Below are 17,989 nucleotides of genomic sequence, written 5' to 3'. Positions count from 1 at the left end.
TATATATATATACACACACATATTTTTTATGTTAAAGTAATACAAGTTAAGCTCAATCAATGGATTGCTGATTGCACAATGATTATCAACACACAATAATTTTGGGGAAGACATTTGACAATGGAAGTGAATTAGGACCATTTGTGGAGGATAACTATTTATTTGTTCTGTAAAGCTGTTAAAATCAATGTTTACACTCTTTTTACGGTCATTTTAGGGTTTTGAACATTATGTTGTCATGGCAGTGAAGTTGTTTGAAATTTTTAATTGTTAATACATTGATTTTCTTGTCAAATTTTTTTTATATTTCAGCTAGTTTCCAAGGAAACATTTCTCATTTTTATTTAGTTTAACTTGATGTACTAAAATGACAAACTAAAACTGGAATAAAAAAATTGTTAAAAACAGCAAAAACTTAAAATAAAAATACAAAATACATAAGATTTAACTAAAATTAGCATGAAAACTGAAAAAAAAATCTAATTCTAAATATTAACAAAAATTAAAATAGCATCTCAATGATACTAATGTAACACTGGTACTATTCCATTGTAAGTGTCTTACTGTAACCCAGAGTTTTGTTTTATTTAAAGAAAACGAGCAACATTTTAGTAACATCATGCCACAAATGCTGAGCTTAACTTGAGTTTGACCCCGAAATAATCCTTGCCTCTCTCTTTGCTCACAGTATTTACACCCAGAGTATTTTATTTTCTGTGGGTTACCTGTATTGACCACCTTTGCTCGCGTTAGTCACCTTGACACAACCATTTAAAGCTGCGTTGAAAACCTGTCATTCTGATCTGTCATAACTGAAGCCTGTGCCATTTTTGTGACCATACACAGTGCTGAGCCAGGACTGATGTGAAAGAGTCTGCTGTCATGCTTCCAGTCAGCCCGAATGCCTAAAGCAATGCAATTTCAGTTGAAAAGAAACTAAGCAAAACACTCCCTGTCCAAAGTGCTTTTTCTTCTCCTCGCTCTTGTATGTTCAGCTAGCTAGTAATTACGTAACGGCAATGACACCCCTGTGAGGAGAATGAGAGGACGGGAGCATGTGACAGCTTGTGAGAGATGGGCTAAATTAGCTCCGTTGCCTTCGGGCCAACCTGACGGATGGACTGGAATCAAACAGACTGGTTCAGACTGTACAATGAGACACTATGTAAACCAGTGTGGAATCGCGCCGGGTGTATCGCGCCTTCGACTGAGGTAAAACAGTAACCACACTTATTGAAAGCACAAATTCAGCTACCATGGCCTTTTTGGCCCAGACTGGATGGTCATGTTCCACATCCTTATCGGAGCGCCTATGAGGGAGGGTTTTAATGCAAATGGTAAAAGTGGTAAATACACGTGCGGGCTTTCACATAGAGCAGCATTAACTACACAGATGGAGATTTACCGCTGATTAAAAAACTGGCTTTACTGACAAGATGCGCGTTAAATATCGCATGCGATTTATCGTGCAGCCATAGTGGTTCTTGAATGCAGGGTAGCTGGGTTCAGACATAACTTTTTAACCCTTATGCATCAAACTTAATGCTGAATTGAGCATAATCACCCTTGAAATAGGTTTTCAGCTTAGGGTGAGCTTGCAGTTTTTATCTGAGCATGAACTTTATGCAAACGCCACCCGATCTCATGAGAAAACATAATGATTTTACTAGGTGGTGATTTTGTATGAATTTGTACAATTTGATTGCACAAAACATACAGTTTTTAGAAAAAGAAAAAAAAGAATGAATATTTTCCCCTAAATCTAACCATCAGTGGGACATAAGCAGCAAGTGACTGAGATTGTACGAATTCATGCAAATTTGCCACCAATACGCTAAAACGTAAAATGCATTTTTTTGACATAATTGGTGCATTAATTTACAACCGCAAGCATCAAAATTATCGCATATTATTCAAATGATCACATCTAATTTTGACCAAAATATAGGTGGAATTGCACACATTCTTCTCAAGTCTCAAAATGCATTGGAATAAATTCATTTTTCCTTCAAAGATGGTGGATTGTGTAAACTTTTAGTACTGAAAATGATCTAATTAAAAATTACCCAATATTTGTCCGTGCTCTTTGTTTTGTTTTATATAGTATTGTAGCGTATTTAGCATAGATTAAATTAGTGGTCAGCCAATATTGATTTTATTTTTTTTTGCTGGCTGACGCCAGTATCTTAAAAAGCAGGCCGATTTACATGTTATCACACTATTTAATTTAAATACATGCATAAAAATAGCTGAAATTAAATACAAAAATACCATTTGAACTTACCATTTTAAATAAATCTATAAAATAAACAAGGATTTGATTTTTTTTTATTAAAAAATGGCAAATATTCACATTATATATATCAGTCGACCATTATCAAAATCAACTCTGAATATTAGCTGTTTTTTCTGTGTCTTTCATTTGAGGGGCCCTATTTAGGCACAATAGCATGTGTTGACATTTCATTTAAGTTACTAAATTCTTGCCTTAGAAGGTAGCTGTCTATGTAGACTGTGAGACAGCTTATTAGGATTGGCACAGAACCTATGTGCATGTGCTTATCTTTATATCTGGATGAACCTGGCCTTAATCGGCATGTCCTGATGCATTGCGGCCGGTATCATTTATTACTGTGTCCTCATTGGTCTGACAGCAGTAAAAACATCCTCACTAACTCATGCCCTAAAACCATCACAACACAGTCCTCAGGTCAACACTAGCATTCAGAGAATGCATTTTTTTTTTACATGAATGTTGCACTCTTTCACCAGTACATTTACACTGATATGTGCACAGCGGTCTAAACATGCCCACTCAGCTATGCATACACACATTGACAGTGTGGTTGTTTTTAGGTCTGTGTGTTGAATGTGGGGAATGGCAGTGGTGTTGATCCAGCCGGGTTTTTTTTAGGCAGACTAATGAATGTTTTATGAAGACTCTGCCATTACCTAAGGATCTTATGCCGCTCTCTTCTCTTTCCTTTAATCCGCACATTAGCAAGAGTTTCTAATTTCAGCCGGCTTCATCCTGGTCAAGGTGAATCCTCAGTTGCTGCAACTCATCTGGAATAGCATTCAGAGGAATATTTTGCACTGCGATGGCTGTTAGATTTCAGCTGATGTCTTTTTTTTTTTTTTATTAATCATTATTACAAATAAATAAATCATCTTTATTTTAAAATAAATAAACCTATGTTTGAGATTTATTTTTCATAGGTCTTTTGGGACACCTGAAAGAATCATTATTTAATTTAAAGATTGAAAAGTTCTGTTTTAATTATACATTAAATGAGCAATTTGATTTATAGTCTCACTTTACCCTCAGGAAAGATGTGCATGTAATATGGAAACGAGAGCAGACAAATAGACGTTTCTGTCTCATTAATGTTGAAGACTGTTCGGAAGAAAATTACACACTGCTTTTAGGTTTCAGATGAAATTTTTAGGATCTAATTTTTTAATGTGCAGCCATATATGCAGTCAGCAACATGCCAAATGCAGGAGGCACAGCTTAACATGGAAGAAACCGAATCTGGATTCTCTAAATTGTTTTTTTTCTTTTAATATGTGCATGTGTGCAAAATAGCACACACAAACATTTTGGGGTTTCATTTAAAAAATGGCCAAATCTGTGAAATCAAATTTCTTTATTGTCCCCATATAAATAAATATATAATAATAATAGGTAACGTGTGGTAGCTGGGATTTTTAAAAATGTTTATTTTATGCATTTTGTAAATTAGTATTTACATAGTAACATTTTTAATAACTTGTATTTTTATATATGAGATATAAAGAAAATCCTCTCTGGCGCCATCTGAATGATTCTGTGCGCACGATCTGCACGTGATGTACGAGCTACTGTCTGTAATGTGTGTGTGTGTGTGTGTTACAGTCCAGCAGCGCATTAAATTAGAACGTGCATTCTCCCGTTCAATTTCAAGCATCCAGTAATATAATCACATGTCTTGTGGAGCGCTTTCAGAGTATGCATTTATTTGTTATTTTAACTGTTTGGAAACGGAGCGTAAATGTGGAAGTCCTTCCAAGATTTCTTATCCTGTTGCGCCCTCTATAGGACCAGCAACTAGTCGACGTCAAGCTTAAAGCATCATGGGAGAGCATTGAAGTCGACTAGTCGATTGGTCGGTGCAACCCCTGATATATATTTATTACACGGCTCTGTGGAATATTTGATTCTGATTGGTCAATCGCGCCATCCAGCGGTATGTTACTCCCAGATAACAACCGCCAAATTGAATAACGCACGCTCATCCGGGTACTACGAGTTATCTTGACCGGTACTACTTATATGCTTAACGAGTCACTCCGCTATCATTGAATGTCTGGCACCATCTTGTGACTGAAAACACTTAACCACCGTGTGTTACAATGGAGGGCTTCAGCATTAATTTCAGCATATACGGTAAGAACAACTGTTTATTGTAATTAGTGATACGACTGCACATTATGCCTTAAATGTTCATATTGTCTGACTTCAAAAGGCTCAAAGCAGTTTGTTAGGAACTGTTTTTCCTCGCGGAAGCTTTGCGTAAGAGCTAATAAAATATTTCAACTCAAGTCAATATTTCGTGTCTAATTTACTTGAGACAAGTAGCCGTGTAATAAGCGGGATAATGTACTGGATATCTCAGCCGGTTGTTATCTCAGCCTCCGCTTCGCATCGGGGTCCTGATCTCCCTGTCGGGGTTTATTCTGAGATGAGATAACCGGCTGGATATACATCATCACTTACATATATAAATTCTATATATGAATGAATATATTTTTATATATGAAAATGAATATATAATATGTTATTATTCTTATTGTAAATAAATGCTTTAATTTGTTTGCTGTTTATTATTAATCATACTAAATTTTTATCAAAATGTCTTCACTAAATATCACAAAGACATGGATACTATATGAAAAAGGAGGATACATGGACTGGTTGTTTTTCTGTACTGCTTCCTTAAATTTCAGCCAGTGTTTGTTTTGTTTTTTATGTTTGTAGTCTGGTGCTGCCAGAACAGGACAGAACAGTCGTGTGCACCATCTGCCTTTCTAAACTTATTCTTTAGTCATGAGTGTGGTTTTGTGTTTATTTGTGCTTCACATTTCGAACACACTCTGAAGACATGCTCCATCTCAATAAGGAAGAAAGAGAGTGAATTTATGTCTGCCTGTGTTCATTTTGGTACCAGGAATAGCTGTCAGGGTGCTGCACAAAGACCCCTAAGAGCCTGTCACTGGAGACTGTCGGCACGCCAACCATAGACCCAACCTAGCTTTGGGCCCAAGAGCTTCTGCTGACATGAAATATTTTCCTCAGGAGCACTGTTGCTTAGCAACAAGACAGGATAGGCATAGAGTTTACATTTTATATACTTGCGCACTGAAAAAATGATCATGATATTTTCTCAGTAGTGTGAAAAATAGCTCATGTCTGTCCAAATTCCACTATTTTGTCGTAACCGCACACCCACCGATGCTGTCGGCGGGACGCTCCTGCATCTGACAGTATGACATATCGTCACGGCCAGACCGGTTGAGCGTTACCATGGCGTCGGCCGTGGAACATTCCGGAGTTTCCATGATGCTTGTATGGAAATAAAGTCCCTGTGCGCAGCTGGCCGTGAGTGGAACTTTACCACATGGGCTCGGATGGATCAGACCTGCGCCACACTGAGCCCTGCGCGCGTGAAAGGCTGGTGTTTTGTTGGATTGTCCTTAGTAAGCAGGTTGAAAGACCTGTTGTAATGAGAGACACAGCTGTGGTGTGGGAAGATATGAGAGAGAGAGCGACCACAGCGAAAAAGAGAACGCTCTCTGAATACATGAAGATACAACACCATCAGCATTTCATGCTCAGGCATCAGAACAGAGTCTGCAAACAACACTGATTGCCTTCGTAATCTTTCATCACAGCATAATAACTCGCTCTGCCTATGAAATGGCTTTCCATTTTTGCTGACACCCTCCTATCCCCCTCCAAACTTTATAAAGAGACCAGTTTTTACATTGCAGTCAAACCCCAAAGAATAAAATCAAGCCTGTTTTGTTTTTTGTTTTGTACTTAGTTTTTTGGTTAGGTTTGGTTTGGTTTTGCTTTTGCTTTTGTTTCAATTATGTTAGAAGTAAAATGGTTTGTGTGAACAACTGCATTTTGACTTTACCCCTTTATTCTAAACCCCAAAGCATAAAATCAAGCCTACCTGTTTTTTTTTTTTGTTTGTTTGTTTTTTGTTTAGCTTGTTTTTGTTTTGGTGTTTTGTTATTGTTATTGTTTTGTTTCAGTCATTTTAGAAGTTAAATTGTTTTAGACCGCAGTTGCGTTTTTGACTTTGCCCTTTCTTTTATCTTTGTTTTCAGTATAAAATACACCAAACAAAATTTTGACATTGTCAATATTTAAACCAGTCCAGTTTAAGCAAATGTTCAGGGGAGTTTTTCTCATAAAATCGCAAAAAATATTATTTTTCTCTTTGGTCGTTGTGACGCAATTTTAAATTGTTTGTAAATCTTTTAATCAAATTTGACCCAAAATGGTTATATATCTTAGATTTAGCCCTTATACCTATATACTTTTCTCAATTTTTGAGTTCAATGTTATAAAAAGTGACTGAAATAAACAGAAACTTAAAGGGGTCCTATTATGCTCTTTTCCAAAGTCTTGATTTTGTTTTGATTTTGACTTTTAACATTGAATAAAGCACATAATCATTACCTGAGATTATCACTGTCATATTTTGTATGTTGTTCCTGCCGAGACGTCGCAGAAAATAAAAACCGTTCCTAAAATAGAATCCCATGTCACTTATTGTATAATAATATATGCCCAAATAATATACTAATATAGCACTTGCATATTATTGCTCTTTTGTTGGTTTTGATTGCTTCTATTGTCCTCATTTGTAAGTCGCTTTGGATAAAAGTGTCTGCTAAATGACAAAATTTAAATATAATGTAAATAACAAAACAAAATTTAAATGTTTAAACAAGCCCCAAATCAAATAATGCAAATAAAATAAATCTCTTCATATAAACAAAATAAGGCTTTGTCTGTGCTCTTTCCATTTAAAATTAGAGGCAGGCAACCACTGCATTTTAATCATGATTAAGAATTAATTAAAGCGTTTTCTTGGTTTCCGCTGTAAACAAAGCAGCACTGCACATATGAACTTTAATATGCATTATATAGAGGCAAGAGGAAAATAAAAAATACCATCTAAACTTTTCTAAAGACAGTAAGTTTCCCTCAGACATACATGCATATAAACTCCTACCCCTAATTGAATCGTGATTTGTTTAGCCTCTCAACCGATTTGAATCGTCACATATTTAAATCGATTTTCTACCGGCTCGCGGTTAATCGTTACATCCCTAGTAATAGGAGCAATAGCCATGTGAGCAGCGCTGTGTCATATGCCATAGCTGTGCACAAGGTGTTTATCACAGCTCCAGCTCCTATTTGTTCATTAATGACGTCATCAGCGACTAGTCGACTTCATCGCATAAAAGTCGACTTTAAAAAAAATCAGAAGTCGTTCAACCCCTAGTGTGAGCCGTTCCTAAAATAGAATCCCATGTCACTTATTGTATAATAATATATGCCCAAATAATATACTAATATAGCACTTGCATATTATTGCTCTTTTGTTGGTTTTGATTGCTTCTATTGTCCTCATTTGTAAGTCGCTTTGGATAAAAGTGTCTGCTAAATGACAAAATTTAAATATAATGTAAATAACAAAACAAAATTTAAATGTTTAAACAAGCCCCAAATCAAATAATGCAAATAAAATAAATCTCTTCATATAAACAAAATAAGGCTTTGTCTGTGCTCTTTCCATTTAAAATTAGAGGCAGGCAACCACTGCATTTTAATCATGATTAAGAATTAATTAAAGCGTTTTCTTGGTTTCCGCTGTAAACAAAGCAGCACTGCACATATGAACTTTAATATGCATTATATAGAGGCAAGAGGAAAATAAAAAATACCATCTAAACTTTTCTAAAGACAGTAAGTTTCCCTCAGACATACATGCATATAAACTCCTACCCCTAATTGAATCGTGATTTGTTTAGCCTCTCAACCGATTTGAATCGTCACATATTTAAATCGATTTTCTACCGGCTCGCGGTTAATCGTTACATCCCTAGTAATAGGAGCAATAGCCATGTGAGCAGCGCTGTGTCATATGCCATAGCTGTGCACAAGGTGTTTATCACAGCTCCAGCTCCTATTTGTTCATTAATGACGTCATCAGCGACTAGTCGACTTCATCGCATAAAAGTCGACTTTAAAAAAAATCAGAAGTCGTTCAACCCCTAGTGTGAGCAGGAACAGGTGGGAGGGACATGAACACACACAAGCAGTGAGCTGGTCATATAACCTCTACAGTCGTTGATTAAAGTTAATATTTGCAGTTTATATTTTATCTGATGGCACATGTGTGTCAACAATGGTTCTATTGGTTCATATGTTGTCATATCAACAGCTATTTAATGATTAACTCGCCTTTTGATTAAAACTTGAGTATAGGTTGTTTGCACGTGACGTCACTGATTCGCACCTGTGAGGATATACGTCTATTCATGCAATTACACAGATGTTTTATGTGTATTGATGGAGGTCTCGTTGTTATTTCAGAGCCCATCGTGAGGAATGGCCGGCCGCCCTCCTCCCACAGCATGCACTCGTTTTTGCACCAGTACACGGGCTCCTTTAAGAAGCCTCCCCTGCGCCGACCGCACAGTGTCATCGGGGGCAGTCTGGGGTCCTTCATGGCCATGCCTCGAAACGGCAGCCGTCTCGGTGAGTGACCAATCATAACACACGTTACAGGCTGTTTTCAAGGGTCACCATTTAAAGACCTATTCAGAAGGATTCAGCATGAAACATGTTTCTTTAAAAAGAAAAAATGCATCTGTTACATGCATTTCTTCAGACTGTTCAATATAATGTGCAGCAATAATCCATTGCATTGGACTTGACAAAACATCAAAAACTGGATATGAATTGTAGTAATATTTAAACATTTTAATAATTGTAATCGTATAACATTTCTTATTATAAATTAACAGTTATTACAGAATTTAAATAATTCTAGACGGTTATTATAGGATTTCAATCATTTTAATAAAAGCTTTTTTTAGAATTATGGTAATTATAATTACATTTAATTTTTGTTAATGTAATTATTTTAATATTAATATCAACTTTTAATGTTTAATTTTTCAGGATTAATGATCATTATTATAATTATAATATTGTTATTGTTGTTATTAATGTTCATTTTAATAAAATATTATATTATTAGAATTTAATTACATTTCATTCATTTTAATATTGAATTTTATTTAAAAACTTTTTTAATGTTTCTTTTTTTTAGGATTAATAGTACAAATTTGATTATTATTATTATAAATATATATTGATTAAATATCGTTTAATTTAATTTAGTTACCGCAGAATGTTGTTCATTTTAATACAATTGCAATTTCTTAATTAGAATGTAATTCAATTCAGTTATTTTTATTTTGCAAACTTTTTCACCTTTTCAAAACCTTTTTAGGATTACTTTTATTATTATATTTTATTTATAATTCAGGGCAACTAAACTTTTTGTTGTTGTTTTTTCAGAATATAAAGAAATATCGACATCAAACTAGAAAAAAATATAGTATTTTATACTTTCATGTCATTTAGGTTCATTGACTTTTTAAAATAATTGTCGTTCTGATGATGTATTAGTATTAATATTTTAAATATGTGGCTCAATCTTTTGGGTTGGTTAATGATAGATCATTTTTGGGGAATGTGGTGTGGATAGAGCCATACATTGCTTGTCAAAATTACCCAGGTCGCCCTCACCTACAACCAATCCCAAATTTGCTAAGACCACACCCACTTTCACTTTATTGGCTAATTTTGTTTGACTGCCAGCAAGAAACCCTTCTTTCTAAAAATGTTTACAGTTATATTAAATGATCAGTCATGTGGGCCGCTCAACCTTATCTCCCTGTCGTCATGGGAGCAGTCATGTCTAACCCCGGTGTGCATGCGTGCAACTGCATATGTGGGCGTTCACACACACACTGACAGGAAGTGAGTCAGGAGAAGGTTAGTGGGAGGCGATCGGAAAAAGAAGTGTGTGTCACAGTTGAAGGGTTCCGTCCAGCTGCTCTCTGTGTTCATGTGTGGAGCTTCCCATACATGAGGTTATTATTTACCAGCATCTCAGACACAAGTCCAGACGCGTCCGGCCCCCATTCCCACAGTCTTATCTGTTAACAGTGATGTCAGAGAGCGGCTGTTTTTTTATTTGGCATAGATTGTGGAATTTGTAAGCTGTGATGTAAATGCATTCGATAAATTATCATCTTGAGTTTCCTCAAATAGGATGCATTTCAAGTCAGAGCGATTTCAAAGACAGTCTGGAGTTTATTAGAGTTTGACCCACTTTCGTTCTTGCAGGATTTTTCCTTGCCACACTTTCTTTTTTTTTTTGGAAAAGTAGAACACTGCGCATTCTAAACTTTCACAGCTTTAGTGTGTAAAAGAAGGCCGGAGGAGAGCAGAAACTGGAGCGATGGGGGGAGGCAGACAGATGACTTGCGTTCGATAAATTATCATCTTGAGTTTCCTCAAATAGGATGCATTTCAAGTCAGAGCGTTTTCAAAGACAGTCTGGAGTTTATTAGAGTTTGACCCACTTTCGTTCTTGCAGGATTTTTCCGTGCCACACTTTTTTTTTTTTGGGAAAAGTAGAACACTGCGCATTCTAAACTTTCACAGCTTTAGTGTGTAAAAGAAGGCCGGAGGAGAGCAGAAACTGGAGCGATGGGGTGAGGCAGACAGATGACTTGCGGCAAAATTACAAGTGAGGCTGTCTCGGGCTTGACGGAATGAAAGAGCACTGCGCTTCTGATGTTGAGAGGAGGAGGTGGAAGAAGATGAAAGGCAGGAAAGGGAGAGTGAATGGAGGGAAATGGCGTGATTTGGCAGAGCGACTCGTTACCTCACAATATGTCAGATTAAAAAGGGCACATTACCTGCACTTTCACACCTCCACACACACCGTCTCGCTGTTTCAAAGACTTCATTGGTGTAACGGGATGCAGAAATGAGGCCACAGCGGTTACTAGTCATGAAACTTGATCTCTCCTCATCTCTCTAAGAAGAAATGTCCAGGTCACGTTTCACCTCAAAGTCGAAAGATTAAAAAAAGAAAAAAAAAATATATATATATTTTTTGCATATACAATGAAGCCTAATCATAGCATTAAGATTTTTCAATTAATAAAATTAATCACATTTCCCACATTTTATTTTATTTTTATTTTTTTATTTCATTTCATTTTCTCATTATCAATTAAAAAGCCAAACAGAGGACTGGTACCTTGTCTTAAAAAAAATAGACAAAAAATAATGTAATTACGTTTATTTATTTATTAATTCATTCATTCATAAACTATTTAATTTTTTCCAAGACAACTGAGGGCATTTCCCCCCAAATTACCTATTTATTATTGTCCTTCAAATTTTCATTGCCAGTTATTTTTATTAGTTTATTTTAATTTATTTTCCCTCAAATTCTCATTATTGGTTATTTGTTTCTATTTTATTTTGTGTGTTTTTTATTTATTTTTTTACTCAAATTCTCATTACCATTTGATTCATAAAGTGTCAGACTGTGATTTTCGAATCATATACATATATCTGTCTAGCGAGGTTGCTACCTTGGCTTTAAAAAGTCTAAAATGGTCAAAAATTAATTTATTTAATTCCAGTTATTTATTTTATTGGGCAACAAATGCATGTGTGCAGATTAGCTGCCTTTGTGCTTATGTTATTTTCACTTTATTTTATATTCAGAATACATTAAATTCAGTATATTAAAGGGTCATGAAACCCCCCTTTTCAGCACTGGTTAGTTCTCACCACAGTTTTAAAAAAACGCTAAAAAAGGGGGCGTGGTGCGCAGCGAAGCGGAGGGGGAAGAGGGGAAGACGTACAACACACACAGCTTCGCGTTCAGACAGATTCATTTCACTCCCATTGAGTTAAAAACACAAATAAATGCACAGCCATTTGCACTCTGCTTTGAAAACATATGAATGCGCTGTTGCACCTCTGAGAACTTTTAAGGCTTATTCTGTGGCGTTTATATAAGCCTTTTGACGGGTTGTGTCACAGAGCTGTAAAAAAACGGTTATGCTCACCAAGTGAATGAATCGCGTTTGTGCCAAACTCTTATTACAAAGCAAAAACAAACACTCTTCTTCGATCCATGAACGTTTCTCTGTTAGTGTGTGTGATCTCATAATCTGAAATGTCTTGGACTTTTCCAGACAGTTTCTGCAAGATTCACCTCTCTCCCTCTGGTCTAAAGACATCAGAGCGGACAAACAGTAGACCATCTCAGACACAAGTCCAGACGCGTCCGGCCCCCATTCCCACAGTCTTATCTGTTAACAGTGATGTCAGAGAGCGGCTGTTTTTTTATTTGGCATAGATTGTGGAATTTGTAAGCTGTGATGTAAATGCATTCGATAAATTATCATCTTGAGTTTCCTCAAATAGGATGCATTTCAAGTCAGAGCGATTTCAAAGACAGTCTGGAGTTTATTAGAGTTTGACCCACTTTCGTTCTTGCAGGATTTTTCCGTGCCACACTTTTTTTTTTTTGGGAAAAGTAGAACACTGCGCATTCTAAACTTTCACAGCTTTAGTGTGTAAAAGAAGGCCGGAGGAGAGCAGAAACTGGAGCGATGGGGTGAGGCAGACAGATGACTTGCGGCAAAATTACAAGTGAGGCTGTCTCGGGCTTGACGGAATGAAAGAGCACTGCGCTTCTGATGTTGAGAGGAGGAGGTGGAAGAAGATGAAAGGCAGGAAAGGGAGAGTGAATGGAGGGAAATGGCGTGATTTGGCAGAGCGACTCGTTACCTCACAATATGTCAGATTAAAAAGGGCACATTACCTGCACTTTCACACCTCCACACACACCGTCTCGCTGTTTCAAAGACTTCATTGGTGTAACGGGATGCAGAAATGAGGCCACAGCGGTTACTAGTCATGAAACTTGATCTCTCCTCATCTCTCTAAGAAGAAATGTCCAGGTCACGTTTCACCTCAAAGTCGAAAGATTAAAAAAAGAAAAAATATATATATATATATTTTTTGCATATACAATGAAGCCTAATCATAGCATTAAGATTTTTCAATTAATAAAATTAATCACATTTCCCACATTTTATTTTATTTTTATTTTTTTATTTCATTTCATTTTCTCATTATCAATTAAAAAGCCAAACAGAGGACTGGTACCTTGTCTTAAAAAAAATAGACAAAAAATAATGTAATTACGTTTATTTATTTATTAATTCATTCATTCATAAACTATTTAATTTTTTCCAAGACAACTGAGGGCATTTCCCCCCAAATTACCTATTTATTATTGTCCTTCAAATTTTCATTGCCAGTTATTTTTATTAGTTTATTTTAATTTATTTTCCCTCAAATTCTCATTATTGGTTATTTGTTTCTATTTTATTTTGTGTGTTTTTTATTTATTTTTTTACTCAAATTCTCATTACCATTTGATTCATAAAGTGTCAGACTGTGATTTTCGAATCATATACATATATCTGTCTAGCGAGGTTGCTACCTTGGCTTTAAAAAGTCTAAAATGGTCAAAAATTAATTTATTTAATTCCAGTTATTTATTTTATTGGGCAACAAATGCATGTGTGCAGATTAGCTGCCTTTGTGCTTATGTTATTTTCACTTTATTTTATATTCAGAATACATTAAATTCAGTATATTAAAGGGTCATGAAACCCCCCTTTTCAGCACTGGTTAGTTCTCACCACAGTTTTAAAAAAACGCTAAAAAAGGGGGCGTGGTGCGCAGCGAAGCGGAGGGGGAAGAGGGGAAGACGTACAACACACACAGCTTCGCGTTCAGACAGATTCATTTCACTCCCATTGAGTTAAAAACACAAATAAATGCACAGCCATTTGCACTCTGCTTTGAAAACATATGAATGCGCTGTTGCACCTCTGAGAACTTTTAAGGCTTATTCTGTGGCGTTTATATAAGCCTTTTGACGGGTTGTGTCACAGAGCTGTAAAAAAACGGTTATGCTCACCAAGTGAATGAATCGCGTTTGTGCCAAACTCTTATTACAAAGCAAAAACAAACACTCTTCTTCGATCCATGAACGTTTCTCTGTTAGTGTGTGTGATCTCATAATCTGAAATGTCTTGGACTTTTCCAGACAGTTTCTGCAAGATTCACCTCTCTCCCTCTGGTCTAAAGACATCAGAGCGGACAAACAGTAGACAGCTGTGCCGTAATGGATGGCCCTCAGGTTAGGTACTTTTTTACTGCCTCGGCCAGGGCCGATATGTCACCCTTGGGGGACTCCTCCTTATGAGGTGAGGGAGAAGGGGGCCATACGGCAGCAAACAGCCTGCCATAAAACTACAGAGTCACGACCACACTTTTAGACTTTTTCCAGTTCCCAGCACTCTTTTATGCAGGAATATAATCTCTTTTCTTCCGGAACAGCTTTATTTTCTGTTGCTTTTAGGCCACCCCTTTTCCAAGTACTAAAAGGCTGCACGTACATGCACATGCACATGAACACGTGTTGACTGGACGGGACTCTTAATTCCCGGCTGCTGGTTTTCAATTTGAAAATGTGCATGTGTTTTTTTTTAAACCCTGATTACATCATGATTTGGCCCATAGGCCAACTCCGATAAGCCGGATCATACTTTTATGTAATAGAGAAGAGTTGAGGACATAATTCACACAAGTGCTGTATAAACAAAAAGCACATGGGACAGTGCATATCCCTTCACAATGTTCTGGTTCTCGGTGTAATCCGTGTCTTTCTCAGGAATCGTGGCATAGGTGGATGTGAATAGAGCGTGTGTGTCAGTGTCATGTTTGACTGGTTTTCATGAATATCAAGAACTGCAGGAAAATTATTAACAGACGTTCAGCCTGATATGCGGTGGGTATGTCACTTTATGTACACAGGTATGAATGTGTGTGTTTTTAAAGGGAATGAGGATGAATAAGGTCTTTCATTGAAATGGAGGAATCACATGCTGTATTTCCAACACACACACACACACAAACACTATCTATCCTACATAGTCAGTTTAGTGTGTCCCAAACCATAGTATGTTAAAAATAGTTTTTCAGATTTTTTTAAAGCTGATATTAACCACAAAATGATGTAATGGTAATGTGTAAAAGGGGCTGGTCTTAAAATTAATTCAAAAGTCTCCTTGTGATCAACTATTTGATGACTTTCTTTTGGATTAAGAAAGCAATTGGTAAATGCCTTATTATGATAAGTTACTATTTTTAAAAGCAATTTATTTTATTTTTTTTAAATTCACATCTAAGTTTTCAAACTAGAATCAAACCATTTTAAATATTACATATATCCATTAACATGCATTTTAAATATTAAATATTTTCATTTATTGGTCAAATTGTGAAATTAAATATATAATAAAAAGTTAATAATTAAAAAAAAAATTAAATAATTTTTAAAAATCACAGTTTGTTTATTTTTAAATCACACTCCTTCAAAATTGTATTTAATTTAATTAATTAATTTATTTTATTTCTCAAATTCTCATTACAAATTGAAAAGTCAAATAGAGGGCTGGTATCTTAGTTTAAAAAATGTCCAATAATGGTCAAAAATAAATTGAATTAAATCCTTTTTTTTTTTTCAGAATAAATTAAAAGCAGCATAAAAATGTACTTGTAAATGCTTACACTTTGCGACAGAAAGGCTTGTGGTATTAAAACAAATTCATCGCATGGAATTGCCTAACTATAATCAAACATGCGTTCCTTTATTTGTGTAGTACTGTAAGTATATGGGAACTATTGCAAGTATTGAGATTCCGCCATGTACATGTGTATACACTCAAAGAAACTCTTTCCTTCACTCATCCATTAGAGCAGCAGGACCTCACACCACATATATCACACATTTTCATTTTCTAACCTCCTATTCCTCTTGCCCAGACATTGTTCATGAGAATCTGAAGATGGGTTCAGATGGAGAGAGCGATCAGGCCTCAGGGACGTCCTCGGACGAAGTGCAATCACCCACCGGCGTGTGTCTCCGCAGCAGATCTCACCGGCGCATATCCATGGAGGTAAGACAGACCGCATGTGGCCATAAATTAATCAGCAGCACAAACCTGCCACAAGCTCACTTATTCACAGGAGGAAGCAGAAAGCATGGCATGGGTGCATTACCTTGAAAGCTTCAGACTGGGTGATGTGTCACTACTAAGAGCTTTATTTTTGGCCTTGTGTGGGTGGAGGGATTCCTCTGGTGTGTTTTCTCTCTCATCCTCCCCTATTTTCTCCCACGTCCTGTTTGTTGGCTTTTCTCTTCCCCTTCCTCCATGCCGGTTCTTGAAAAATCTGGAGGTTTTGTGTAGAGGTTAATCAACCGATAGTTTTAGATAGATAGAGCGATAGATACTAAACGAAAACTAAAATAGTGCTTTACTATATAAAAAAAAACGGTACTGAATCATACTTTGTACATGAATAATAATGTTAATTATATATTGATCATTAAAGTTAGTTCATATTTCATTAACTAATGTTAACAAAAGCAACTTCAAAATTATTAATGATTAAAAATGCATTTGTTGAAATTAACACACTAACTAGACGGCCATCTTTAAATATCTACACAAAGGCCATAGCATTGAAATTACATGCATACATAGGAGGTTATTGGATGTATACTCACACACTTTAATTGATTCTATTCTAGAACATGTGATGATCATCTATTCAAAATAACAAAATATGGCAGTCACATACCGGACGCGGCACATTCAGTTCAAGCGGCGTTCAGTTTATTTAATCACCAAACGGGCGAAAGTTCACCTCAAGAATGAACAAAAAAAAGCGGCATTGAGTCTGAAGTTCGGTCTTTAAAAAAACAGCAAAACGGAAAGAAAAAGCGCAGTCTATATTATAGCTCTCTATATGAAGCATACAGACTTTATTAGAGCCACAGAAAGACAAACGTTTCACTGTGAAATGCACAATACACTATTTTACAGCCTAGGGGGAAGTCATAATGTACATTAGCAACGATTTAGGACAAATATAATGTAATTTAATGTAAAACAGTGTGAATGGCGCTCTCTGACTGAAGGAACATGTTTGCTTTCTCACATCACAGCTTTAAATCTGGAACTTCGCTGGATAACAAATGCATTAATGTGACCAGCTGGATAAACTAATTCAAATATATATGGTAACAATCGTGACTTTAAACATTTGGGTCAGACTTGCGTGAGTTTTGGTCACGTTTTAACCATTTGTGGTGCTGCTAATGTTCGCGTCCTCTCAGCCTCGATAGCAACATTCTGCTGTTGTTTCTCCACTAATGCTGCATCTAGTCAACAAATTAATTACTTGGTAATGCCGTGAAAACATGCACTACAGTATGATGTGTACACACCATTTCGTTGTCCGTTTTAAATCCGCACATCTGAAGTGTCCCGCTCTGCAGCGCGCAGTGTCACATGTCAAAACAAACAGCACGTGGCAACAGTGATTTGCCTCTAGAGGCCGCTCTCGCTCTCCGGCTGTATGATGACAGCGGAGCTTCTCAGCCACTCCAGCATTGGACGCAACCCGGAAAAACTATCGGCATGGATTTTTGCCGATAGTTCCAGCAATCAACTATCGGTGCCGATTAATCGGCAAAACCGATACATCGGTCGACCTTAGTTTTGTGGGCAGGTGCAGATAGTATATAAGAGGAACTTCTGCAGTTCAAGAGCTCTTAGGTGTTAAACGTCAATTACCTAGTTTCAGCCACAACCACAACAAATAACAGAACATTTTGTAAATCAAACTGGTTTCTTTTTTGTCAAAATATTTTGGTTCTTTGTCTAGGCTAAT

At 36.3% G+C, this 17,989-nt stretch overlaps 1 protein-coding gene across 3 annotated transcripts in view; it reads left to right on the top strand.

The window, feature by feature from the left end:
* The window catches only part of LOC107580251 (cyclin-dependent kinase 17-like), a 68,369-nt gene that overhangs the window by 42,570 nt on the left and 7,810 nt on the right, over window positions 1–17,989 (top strand). For all 3 annotated transcript variants that reach the window (XM_016265995.1, XM_016265990.1, XM_016265983.1), the window contains exons 3-4: window positions 8,660–8,824; window positions 16,076–16,209. In XM_016265995.1, coding sequence (XP_016121481.1) covers window positions 8,660–8,824; window positions 16,076–16,209 — 299 coding nt within the window. The remainder of the gene's footprint in view (window positions 1–8,659; window positions 8,825–16,075; window positions 16,210–17,989) is intronic.

This window comes from Sinocyclocheilus grahami, unplaced genomic scaffold (genome assembly GCF_001515645.1).
Source record: "Sinocyclocheilus grahami isolate Dianchi unplaced genomic scaffold, SAMN03320097.WGS_v1.1 scaffold33.1, whole genome shotgun sequence".
In the NCBI taxonomy this organism is placed as follows: Eukaryota; Metazoa; Chordata; class Actinopteri; order Cypriniformes; family Cyprinidae; genus Sinocyclocheilus; species Sinocyclocheilus grahami.
This window is presented reverse-complemented; position numbering and strand designations above follow the sequence as displayed.